This window comes from Lytechinus variegatus, chromosome 2 (assembly GCF_018143015.1).
Source record: "Lytechinus variegatus isolate NC3 chromosome 2, Lvar_3.0, whole genome shotgun sequence".
NCBI lineage: Eukaryota > Metazoa > Echinodermata > Echinoidea > Temnopleuroida > Toxopneustidae > Lytechinus > Lytechinus variegatus.
The window spans coordinates 20,175,412-20,188,444 of record NC_054741.1 but is presented as its reverse complement, the minus strand read 5'-3'; the positions used below and the strand labels follow the sequence as shown (position 1 = coordinate 20,188,444).

At 34.7% G+C, this 13,033-nt stretch overlaps 1 protein-coding gene across 1 annotated transcript; it reads right to left on the bottom strand.

Moving 5' to 3' along the window:
* Positions 1-217: 217 nt before the first annotated feature.
* Positions 218-11,699, bottom strand: LOC121407523. Its single transcript, XM_041598651.1, has 6 exons — positions 11,516-11,699; positions 10,989-11,134; positions 9,593-9,844; positions 8,589-8,697; positions 4,450-4,592; positions 218-1,407 (listed from the first exon to the last, which is right to left on the bottom strand). Exons 1-6 carry the CDS (start codon positions 11,639-11,641, stop codon positions 1,143-1,145), a joined length of 1,041 nt encoding a protein of 346 aa, XP_041454585.1. The 5' UTR covers positions 11,642-11,699; the 3' UTR covers positions 218-1,142.
* Between the last annotated feature and the right edge of the window lie 1,334 nt (positions 11,700-13,033).

The following is a 13,033-nucleotide window of genomic DNA, read 5'->3' as shown; positions in this document are numbered from 1 at the left end:
AAATGTCCTTTTTAAACAAAGGGGAACACACCAAATTGTCAAGAAAACAATGAATTAATGCAATTTACGTCATATCTAAAAAAACATTTTGAACATTTATGCATTTTAGATGTTGACATTGCTGGCCGTCCATAGTTGTGATTGATCGGATCAATCGCAACTCTTGTAAGACGGGCCCTAGAATAAGCCATATGTAAGATCTGTAGGTCCACCTTATATGTAAGTACAATGAATAAACATGACAAATGGAAGACATCCACCTATCATTTGTTGACCTACCCAACAGCCAAGTATAGAATTGCAGATTTAGTGAGCTTATTTTTCAGAAGTCCTCAATTTTCATGTAACTTGTCCATAATTTTGTACTTTAATCATGCCTTTTTTCAGATATTTCATTTTTCTTTTAGGCAATGATTTCATAAAAAGAATGGATTGCCAACTAAGTCCTACTTCCATTTTTAATTTATTTTAATCTGCACACTCCCATCCAGCAAGGATTTTGGAGAAGCTTATCTTTGTGCGAGTGGGAACATATCAATTATTACAATGAACTGAACATCACTACTGAATGCTAGTATATCTCTGCCAGATACCTGCATTACTTATTATGATAGATCATTAAAAACTAATTCGTTCATATCTTTACAAAACATTTTTGTTTCTCCATGTACCAGCAAATGAAATTGACTAACCGTACCTACATAATACTGGAATGCTTCTTAAAAATATGGCATGAATGCCAATAAAAATTGAAAACAAGAATAGCAAAGACTAACCTAGATTCCCTAATGTCCATCTAAGGCATCTAAGTACATTTTCTTTAACTCAAATATTAAGCAAACAAAAAATAACATCACTGATTAGTTCACAATACAAATAAAAAAGTACCATATATGATTTACCCATGAAATTCTGCTACATTCTTGAAAAGTACTCTCTATAATAGAATCCAATTTCCTAGAAATTAAATAAATAATTCCTATAATTTATATTGATATCTATTGTAGGTCTATGGTGTATCGTGTATAAACAGGTTAAAATTGGTGAAATTGCTTACAATGTTTTGAAGGACACTGATAGGGCAGATGGAAATGTAAGGCATCATAAAAGAAAGTTATGTAATATCATTATTCTGGCCCAGGTCACGACTGAGATGTGGTAGATTTGAAGAGAGTGGCCATAATAGGAGGGGGATCCTTATCTCCGTTGTGAGGTATCGCTTCAAGACGTTGAATATAAGAGGAAGGAACTCGCGATTGTTTGGCGCCCTCAATCAAAACTTTCATGTAATGCGGTGAGGGAGCCATCTCCTCTACGTCGTTATCAAGTTGATAAGTGCGACAGACATGACTGCCGCCCTCTGGTGTTGTCACGGTGACATCCAGGACGCTGTATCCACTTTCTTGACTGAAATTATGAGAGAATAATAAAAGATATTGATGATATAAAGTAAAAATCAAGGTAAACAAAAAATGACCAGTTAACTTATCATTCAGCTAATAATATCTTTTTAAAGTGATCTGATAATAATAATAGTAACTAGATTTTAATTCGTCATGCGGACGAATTAGGTGGTCTGTCCTTATTCTCGCCATCATGATCACAATCATAATGTTCACGCAGATCAATAGGATGACAATGTTCATGATGACAACGGAATGCTCATTATGGATGGAATACTTGTAAGACGGGAGATGATAAAGCACTGTTAAAAAGGTCTCTTTAATATATGACAATACATGCGATATGAAAAAAAGTAATTATAATCTGTTTTATCTTGCTAAATTTTAACTTTTGTACCTTTTAATTGTCATAAAGGATCATGTAGGTGGTAAAAAGAAAAAAAATGAAAAAAAAAAAATCATCTTGTTCACCCCAGGACTCGAACCTGCGCCCCCCAGAACGCAAGTCAAGTGCGTTATCCATTCAGCTACGATATTCCCCATAGAGATAACACGTAAGCAAATTTGATAATTGCAATTCCAATTTTGCAAGTGAAAAACAGGCATGATTCCGGCATCTGATCCAAAAATGAAGGAACATTTCCGAAAGCTTAGAATCTCAGCTACAACATACTAAAAGTTCAGGGAAAACTGACAAGAAAAATAGAGATATGGCTCATGAAATAGAGAAATGTAGAATCTAGTTTTGAGAAAAAGTCATGTCCCATAGAGATTACACGCAAAATGAGTAAAAATGACATGCCTATATTATTTGCAAATTTTTAGGATGATCCGTTTATCAAAAAGAAAGAGTATGACCTAAGCTACATTTCAAAAATTGGGCGAAAATTGACCAATATTCACGGAGTTAGAGCCAAATTTGCATAATTTTGATGACATCATTTTTGAAAAAATTACATTTTCAGCTTAGGCGCAATTTTGATGACGTCATGATCAAATTGAGGGACAATGTTGACATGAAATCAAATCTACAACTCATACTCTATCGATATATGAAAAAAAATTAGGGGTCAACAGACTATTTAAAGAGCTACAGTGAATTTTTAATAGGCATGTTTTTGCCCATATAGAGCCTGTAGTGAGAGCTCGCACGCACACGTGCTGCAAACTTTAACAGGTGTTAATTTCGTTATTAATGGTCGTATAAGGTTGATCAAGGTATCAAATTGCTCAGAATTATATCATCAATGCAATGATATAAAAAAAAACGGTGCTCCTGCGTTGCGTTAAGGCGTTACGCGCGCATACGCGCGCACATTAAGCTCTGGATGACCTTGATGACATGAACAGTTGACCCTTGACCTGAAGTTATTGTGATGTAAATATTGTTAATTTTTGACAATTGATAATGGAGATATGATTGATAATGTGATTTTACAAAATGGCATCTAGATGACGTCATCATGACATGATGACCTTGAAAAGCTTATTTTGGCGTTTCCATGACAGTTCCTATAGATGACATGAAATTCAATGAAATTGACATGGTCATATTTGAGATATCTTGGCGACATATATATAGTCATTAAAAAGAAATAAGAATAAAAATAAAGAAAATTCTGACGAAATTAATAGGTGATCTGTCACAGACAGACCACGGTGACCACCTAATAATATTTATTACTTATATGGCACTTTTTCCCATGAGGTCCAAAGCGCTTACAATGAAAATACTTAAAATAAATTATATAATGGTAAAACTATGAAACTACAAAAGAGATAGAGACCATCTTATTAATAGAGGCAAATCATTCCAGTATTTGGCTTAATAATGGTTTAATCAAAATGCAATAATAATAATAAATGATAATAAATAAATTAATAATCTTATCAATAGAGGCAAATCATTCCAATATTTGGCTTAATAATGGTTTAATCAAAATGCAATAATTCAGGCATCATTGCTTCAACTGTCAAATTTAGATAAAATAACGTAATACTGAAACTCAAGGGTGACAAGAAGAATTGTCTTCAATGACAATATTTTCCATTACTGAAGCCGAGCTGATAATAAAATCTACTCAAGGGAAAAGGATAAAGCGGATGACACTAAAAATGCCAATAAAAGTCTTTGTATTTCAATCAAAGCCACTGCAATTAAAATGATTGAAAGTAAAAATTTTGCTTGTATTATTCAAATTTTTATCGAAATTATCAATTAATTTTTATGAAACCGAGTTCTATGATGTAGCCAACCATGGGTGCATATACTATTCATGTGTTCCTGCGTCTTATCTACACAACTCTCCAACTATGCATTTTTTGTACAGCACTGCATTTGGATATTGGTAAACCTCCAATTCATAAACCATGTGACACACTAATTCATTAATAAAGAAAGTCATGACTAGAATTTTGGATTTTGTTGATGCCCTAACTCAGGCACATTTCATACTGACTCAACTTTTAATGTCAAATTATAAAACAGAATAGGGCCTATTTGCATTATCTGTGAATTTTTTCAGGGGTTTTATCAAATTGTCTAGTTTTATAAAACAAATAATGTACAGGTCTAATGATGGTGTTGTGAATGATGGTCATGCTGGTGAAAATACAGGCAAGCAGAGCCACTCACAGACTCTCGACTATGGATTATTTTTTTATATTTAAATAGAGAGCTCTATGAAATAATAAAAGTAAACACAAAGGCCCGTATTCTGAAGTCAGGTTTAACTTAGACCATGGTCTAACTCTGTGCTAAAATTATGGGAAGCCAAAAGTCTCAAAATTTTTATTAAGTTGTATGTTTCTTATGTTTACTGTGCTCTTTCCTGATTCATCGATGGTGAAGACGATCACTCTATTTATACTTCCTAGACAATTATGAATGATTTGGGAGCCAATTCAGCTGAATTATGATATCTCTACTGTTAGTGATTAATGTAACAATTGGCTGTCCATACTTAAACCACAACTTTAAACCTGAGTTTAAGTTAAACCCGACTTCAGAATATGGGCCAAAATGCTTAATAGATAGATAACCCACCTATCTAGGTGATCTCGGTCTGATATATGTAGTCTCCATACTACACCCCATAGATGATCACCGGGAGCTTTCTTGATAGTAGCAGGTGCACCTTTCCAGTAACTTATCCAATCAGGATAGGCATGAAAACACAGCTTATAACCCTACATAAAAGACAATTAGTGGGGCAATAAGATGGAGGTGGGGAATCAAATACATCTCCATATGTGTGAGCGTGGTGATCTAGTGGTTCTTGCTCTCAACTTTCAATCAGATGGTCATGGGTTTGGGTTCAATCAAGGTACATGCGGATAATTCGTTTTTCTGTTTCCGAAACGGAAAAAGCAAAAACAGAATATTGAGTGAAAACCGTTTCTATTTTCATTGTTACAAACAGAAAAACGGTCATTTTTTTGATAATTTGGGTCAGAAATGAAAATATAGAAATAAAAATATTGAGAAACAAACTGTTTTTTCATTTTACTGTTTTCTTAAAATTGTTTTTCCAGTTTTTTTTCCTGCAAATTGAAAAAATAAGTAACTTTTATCAATTCAATTTATCGTTTTGTCATGTGAAAATTAAGAAATTAAATTAAACATTTTAAAATTTTGTTTTGTGTTTCACAAATTGAGAATTAAACACCTTTTCTGAATTCGTTTTTCCGTTTTATGCTTTGGAAATCGAAAATTGAACACATTTTCTGATTTAGTTTTTTCGTTTTCGCTTTCACAAATTGAAAATTGAATGCGCTTTCTGATTTCGTTTTTCCGTTTTTGCTTTTGCCAATTGAAAATCAGAAAATTGAAGAATGTCCTCAACATTTAAAAAGGCGCGGTTTCTTTGAGCTGAGCGCTCATCACTAGCCATGCCATGCATAGCAATACTATAGTTGGCACATACAGCTAGCTAGCGGGGCCGGGCCGGCGCGGCCGGGCAGGGATGGGGTGGTGTGCTAGCCACATGTATACAGTTTTATTGCGTGTGTACTCGTGCCACTAGTTCCTAACTTTTTTAGGCTTAAACAATTGCAAAATATTTAGGTGCAAAATACAAAAAGGACATTCCAGGGCCTAGAGAGAAAAAATCAAAAACGGAAAAACAAAATCAGAGAGCTTGTTCAATTTTCAATTTTTATAAGCAAACACGGAAAAACGAAATCAGAAAACGTATTCAATTTTCGATTTCCAAAACATAAAACGGAAAAACGAAATCAGAAAAGGTGTTTAATTCTCAATTTGTGAAACACAAAACAAAATTTTAAAATGTTTAATTTAATTTCTTAATTTTCACATGACAAAACGATAAATTGAATTGATAAAAGTTACTTATTTTTTCAATTTGCAGGAAAAAAACTGGAAAAACAATTTTAAGAAAACAGTAAAATGAAAAAACAGTTTGTTTCTCAATATTTTTATTTTTATATTTTCATTTCTGACCCAAATTATCAAAAAACGACCGTTTTTCTGTTTGTAACAATGAAAATAGAAACGGTTTTCACTCAATATTCTGTTTTTGCTTTTTCCGTTTCGGAAACAGAAAAACGAATTATCCGCATGTACCTTGATTAAATCCCAGGTACGATATTATTTCTTTCGGCAAGAAATTCATCCGCACTGTGCTGCACTTGAACGAGATGAGGTGAAGCAAACGGGAAATTCTCAAAAAGCTGGTAATACAGGAGCGCATTGAGCACTTAACAAGGTGGATGTGCACAATATAAATACCTGTAGCTATATTGATATTCAGTTGGGAAAATTCAATTTCTAATTATTGATATTACAAAAAACTTGTTAAGTCAAAAATGAATGTCTAATAACCATGTCAGTCAATACTATTATTCATACCAGATTATGAAAGATTTATCAAACTCTTGTTCTACAATTCATATCAGTTTCCTATGGTTCCAAGAGATTTGACTTTAATAGGCAGACCATGGACTTAATAAAGAGTAAAAAGTGACACAAGAGAAAAAAAAAAGTTCAGCGACAGGCCCAAGTATTAAGTGATTAAAATTTACAACATATACCTTCATGGGTCATGGGAACCAAGTAGTAAAAAGGTGTTGCTGACTTGCTGACTTGCTGTACCCTTTGAGTAGACTTACATGTATAACAATTAATCTGAATATTAAAATAGTAAATAAACTATGATAAAAAAAAAATGTTCAGCGACAGGCCCAAGTATTAAGTGATTAAAATTTACAACATATACCTTCATGGGAACCAAGTAGTAAAAAGGTGTTGCTGACTTGCTGTACCCTTTGAGTAGACTTACATGTATAACAATTAATCTGAATATTAAAATAGTAAATAAAGTAAACTATGATACATGGAATCCAGTTTGAAAACGCTACATGTTACTATGTTTGGAAAGCATCTGACTAGTATTCAGGCCGCCATGAATAACCTTTGTTTAATGATTAATAATCCCTAATGGACTAGAAGGTGCTATGAAGGAATCCCCCGCAGGAGGATAAACATGGCTTAGACTTTTCTTCGGTACCTACATGTATATACATGTAAAGCCATAGTGATTTTCACAGACAGTGATAAAAGCTACTGAAATCTTCACATCTAATTGGCTGAGAGCTTAGTTAGTTGGTGAAAACTACTGACAAAACTTTATCATGAAACAGTCCCCTAGGGCATCATTTCATAAAGCCTTTCAGCACTGACAAAAGTGGCCAGCCAAAACAAACAATAGGTCACACACGAAGGTTCTCTCTAAATACCCAAAAGAATACTTTGTTATTAAAAGGGAAAAAAAATGTTTGAAAGAGAAATTCTTTATCATACTGTCAAAATTTGAAGTTGTAAAGTTTAATAAAAAATGAGACACAAGCAGTTTCTTTGACACAATTTTTGCAGACTGCTTGGAAGTTTTACTGACATTGCACAGTGTACACATATCATACTTGAGAGAACCCCAAACTTCAATTATAATTTTCTCCTTATTTTTTAAAGCTCTCACTTAATTTTTTCTGCATTCAAATAAGTACTTGTGTGGGTTATTGTTGATCAAGTGATATACCATTTTAACCCTAATTCTCCCGGGGGGGGGGGGGGCATAATGGCTCCCCCTCAACAATTTTCGCAATATATCTGCTGCGCAAAATTTTTTGACCTCACCGCTCACTGACTTTTTACTTTCAAGTCTCGCACAAATATTGAGACCAATTTTTGATGCCCAGGTAAGCGGTTACAACATTATGTAAGTGCATGTCATACCCAAAATTGCTCAGGAATGTGATTTCATGTACAAATTGTGTATTTAGCCAAAATTCATAAATGTATCATTATTTCTACTTCTACTGATTAAACTTGATAAATTTTGCCTTGTTTCTGATCAAAATTAAGTCTGGAAAAATTTCCATTGAAAAAAACAATAAAAAACAAAAAGTAAGAAACAAAGAAATACATAAGAAATTAAAAAACAATAAAATACATAAGAAATTGGTCTTGGTACCAGAATTTTTTTTCATTCACAATTGTTAGGAATGCTATAAAGAATATTTTCACCAATAAAAAAAGCATTCTAGGAGCTTTATTTAGTGAATCAGAGCAAAAAGTATGATTTCATGAATAAATTAGCATAATCAATTCATATAAAATAAAAATATATGAATTCAGTGAAATTTACCAATGCAACTGCGTAGATTACATCATTCTCTACCATCATGCAAATTTTGATCAAGCGATCCTCGGCTGAGATCCGAAGGGGGGCCATAATGCCCCCCCCCCCTCCCCCTGGGAATGACAAGAATCAAAATACCCTGGGAGATTTAGGGTTAAAGCTCAGGATGTGCCTTTTCAAACAATAAAAATCTCAAAATTAATTTTGGGTGACGTAATCTTTGGTTTTGGGGTGGCTGGTCACAGATTATCATTCTCAGTTACCAGAGTTCATCATAGACCAGGGGCCTGTTGCAGAAAGAGTCGCATTAAAACTCAAGCCAAAATATTAAGCGCAAGTCCCGAATACGGTTGCTTCATTGGCTGAAAATCAAGTTGCGCAAGATTTTTTGAGTTGCTTTTGATCGCAACTCTTTCTGCGACGGGCCCCAGTACTGCAAATCAAAATCAATGATTTCACTGAAATTGTCCACTTTTATGAAAGTCCCCTGGAATTACAGGCTCAAAAAATGAATGTGAGAATGTACCTCAAGTTTAGCTGGACCAACTAGCTGTGCGGTTGGATTGTGTACATGAATCCTGGCTTTCAACATGTTGCTACCATACCCAAAGTAGAGGAAGGTATCATCACTGCTCCTGATAATAAATGAAAAAAAAAATAATAGAAATAATAATGCATCTCATCTACTCTTCACAGAGTTCTCAAGACGCTGATAGGAATCATACTTCGTTCCCACTGTCGTGTAATCCATTACGATCAGCCTTTTGTAGCTGATCGCAAATGCTTTTGAGCCATCCAAAGTCTTTCTACAATCAAAATGATTGCCACGGCTGATCTCAAGATCTGATATGATCATTGCGATTACTCCATGATTTAGACCATAGTTTCAATCATGGCAGTGCGAAATAGGTATTACAAAATTAGATACATGTATTTCTGTAGTCAAGGGAATATATGCATTTCAAACTAACATCTCATACAGAATCTGGTACAGAATGCATCTGGGATACCACATGGACCTGTCCATGGAGGATTATCAATTGTTACAAGGGGTGCTGTGACAATGCTCAGCGCACCCAGTAACAATAAATAATCCTCTGTGGACAGGTCACTGGGATACCATGGAACTCAATTTTGTGTTCAAACTCAGTCCAGTATAATTACTCGTCCAATAGAGGCTGACTGTCGCAATGGGCTACGGCATCATACAGGACACCCATAGTGTCGTGCCAAACACTAACATGGATAAACTAACAATCTTTGGGGGCAGTGTTACAGCTTGCCATCTCACAACAAATTGTGTTTCATGACCTAAGTTTACAAGAAGAACGAGTTTGTACTTTAATACGCATGTGACAAAGATTAAGGTACAAATTCAAGAGCCAATAAATTGTCCAGAGTGAATTAATCACCATTTAAGAATCTAAGTGTCAATCGTTAAATATCAATTATAAATGCAATTTACTAGTATGTGTAATAAATATCTATATCAGTGTAATTTGAATGTAAATTAATCTGTACATTTCTTACTCGGAATCGATTAAATTCATGATTTCCACCTGTCCGCTGTAACCGTTATCCTCAATCGATCTCAGCCATTCCAGGTAATGCTGAGGGAGAGAGTTTTGATCGGCCCCTTTCCTGATTACATCCATGTACTGAGGTGAAGGGGTGCCCTCCTGAAAGTCAATCATGCTATATGTCCAACATGTATGACGGGTACCATCTTGTGATGTCACAATTACTTCCTTTCGTCTGTAAACAATGCCTTCACCCTCTTGTCTGTAGTGAGTTAGACAGAATACAATGGAGAGGTAAGAGGGAGCTATGTAGCATTTTAAAGAAATGACACACATTGATATTCTGATTGAGTTTTATTATTCATTCAAATATTTGCAAAAGTATAAATATTACACAAATGAATGACACATACTGTACAGTCACAAACTACACAAACACAGAATTTAAAGAAAGCCAACAGAAATTTTGAAATCTTGAAAACAACCGCCTACTCTTATTTTCCCAAGAAATTAAATTTGAGTTGAAATATCATCCAAGTTGTTAGAAATCTTGGGTTTTCTAAGCTTTTTTATGCATGTTAAATTCAGGTCGCAAATAAGGTCAGTTAAATGACATCTTGCAGTTTATCCATACTTTAAAAAAAGGTTGATGACAACCTAACAGCTTGCCACACATAGCAACAAGTAATATTTATTTTATGAACTGGATAAACTACTCTTAGGTTAAAAAAACAATTATATACCACATTACTTTATGTATAATAAATCATTGTACATTGCTACATCTCTATTATTAAAGGGGAAGTTCACCCTGACAAAAACTTTATTGTAAAAATAGCAGAAAAAATAATAAAAAATATTGCCGAAGGTTTGAGAAAAATTCATCAAATAATTAAAAAGTTATTAGAATTTCAATTATTGGATTTGTGACGTCATATGCGAGCAGCATTCCTACATAGCGAATGGTAAAAAATCAATAAAATGTCATTTTCTCAGAAAATTGAAAATGGTTTTCACTGTACCTTTAGTATATCAATAGACAAATTATTTCACACCCGATCATGAATAGAAAACAAAATTAAGTCATCAGGAACCATGCAAAATTTGAAATTCATGCATTTTATATTACATAACACATGGGGCACCTGCTCGTTTATGACGTCACAAATCCAAAACTTTGAACTCTAATAACTTTCTTACTCTATGACAGATTTTCCTCAAACCTTCACCAATATTTTTTACTATTTTTTCTGCTATTTTTGCAACAAAGTTTTCTTCAGGGTGAACTTCCCCTTTAAGTTGCAGGATTGTCAATTACAAAATCTCTATTAGGTTTTCGGAATATTACCTAACTTCTACAAATAAATTTGAGGAACCAGACCTACACAACAATAGAATCAACTTACAAATCCAGACTTGCGAGATCCTTTTCCTCCAATCTCCACACTATGCCCCACACAGAGCTCCCATTCCTTTCTTCAACAGTAGCGACACCACCATGCCATCTATTACTCATCCATTTGCTTTGTCCTCCAAAACATAGCTTGTGATCCTGAAATAAAAGTAAAAAAATAAGACAAGCCACAAGAAAGATCACACCATTGAACAGAAATGCACCAATTAGGCCTATAGTTTATAATTATACTATGTCTATGAAGCACTTTTAACGTTTCCTTATTATTAATGTAAGATGAGTCTTTCTTGTCTTGGCATGATGAATCAAAACAATGAAATCAAGTCCAAGACAAGATTGGAAATTAATTCTCATCAGTAAAATGCTTTATTTATATTAACAGGTAGGCCTAATTAGCCTATCGCCCGGTACAGGCCGCTATCTACAGACTACGGTGAGCCACCGACAGTCACGTTAAATTGACGCCCAACGCTCGGGGAGGACTGTCTGTTGAGTTCCGACGAAATCAAATTGTTTTACCTTTAATTCTGCGACGTCAACAAAAACAGCAGACGGATTTTTCAAGTGAATTCTCTCTTTCAGTAGATTACTGCCATATCCATAATACAAAAATGTGCCTTCAGACCCTCTTGAAGTTTCGTCCATGCTTGCTATCTCAACTTTGTTATCGTCAAACAAGTGTTTTCTGCGACGTCGCCCGGCCCAGCTCGCGCTCCCAGACTAAAAAGCACTAAGCTAGCTGAGCGCGAGCTAGTATAATTTCGGTTGTGATTATAATGTTTTAAACAAGAGATGGCGCTAAACCACACTCTAAACTTACCGCTACCGCAGGTCTATACGTACATGCAGAAATTGATTTCATCTAGGCCTATATATACATCAAAATCGATGAAATGGAATATCGGTTTGTCAGTTCTGTTCAGTGGCATCCTTAGCGTCGGCTTGGCGTACAGATGGGAGGTGGGGGGGGGGGGGGTTGGGGCGCTTGCCCCCCAAAAGTAAATGAATAAAAAAAATCACGACCAAGAACACAAAAGAGAAAAGAAAGCGTTTTGGAAAGAAAGTTTGTTTATGATAATATTTTCTAAATGTTATGTCAAAATCTTGTCACAAAATTAGATTTTTGTAAAAAGTTATTGTCCGATACGCCATATCTGACCCCTCAATATCTTGGGCTCATAACGCCACTCTGCTTCAATTTGCAGTTTACCTGTACTTTTCAGTCGTGAGCTAGTCGGGTCGGATGGGGTGTGCGGTGGCCTTTACAGAGGGGCACGTATTTCATCAGGGCAGGGCCCTTTGATTTTACAAAGAGGAAAGACCGGAAAAGAGGGGGAAAAGAAAATAATGGAGGAATTTAAAGAAGGATGAGTATAGAAGTGAATGGTCAGAGCTCAATAGTAGAAAATAACTTTAGGTGTTCTTGCCCATCTCTTTATCAAAACTTGAAAAATGCCAAAGTCTAAAATGACGGTATTTTAAATTTTACATATTTGATATGGCTGAAAATCTAAATTTTCTAGATCTGCTTCACTTTTTGATACTGACCCAATATTAAAAAAACGACAACGTTTTGAAGTGCGAAACCAACGGGTTTTTGCGCGTTTATTTTTTAGCAAAATCTGAGTGGAAATCAGAGGGATGGCTTAAGTGTACATCATGTTTTCAGTAACTGTAGGCCTATAAATACAACGGCTGCATGGTTAACATTAATTTCCAATATCAAAGCACTATATAATTATGAAGGATATAGATGTGAGCATATCAAACTCTTGCGTGATCTGCAATAATAATTTAGCTCTCCACATGAATCTCATCTATCTATTTTTTTTCTTTAGCATCATTTAAACACCCTGACATAGGCCTAAACACTGCGAAAAGAGAAAAATCAAAATTTCGATTATTTTCACACAACAATTATTACACTGAAAAGATTACATGCAAATGCAAATAAGACGGGGGTCATAAAGCTATGACAATGCAACTGAGGAGACCTCAGACCTTGTTTTAGTCCTATATGCTCTTGAGGAAAAAACA

Coding starts and splice junctions, on each gene's coding strand:
- LOC121407523 (XM_041598651.1), bottom strand. CDS start 11,641: ATGGACGAAACTTCAAGAGGGTCTGAAGGCACATTTTTGTATTATGGA. Junction 11,135..11,515: donor TTGACGTCGCAGAATTAAAG/GTAAAACAATTT, acceptor CTTTTATTTCAG/GATCACAAGCTATGTTTTGG. Junction 4,593..8,588: donor TTGGTCCAGCTAAACTTGAG/GTACATTCTCAC, acceptor TCTTTTATGTAG/GGTTATAAGCTGTGTTTTCA.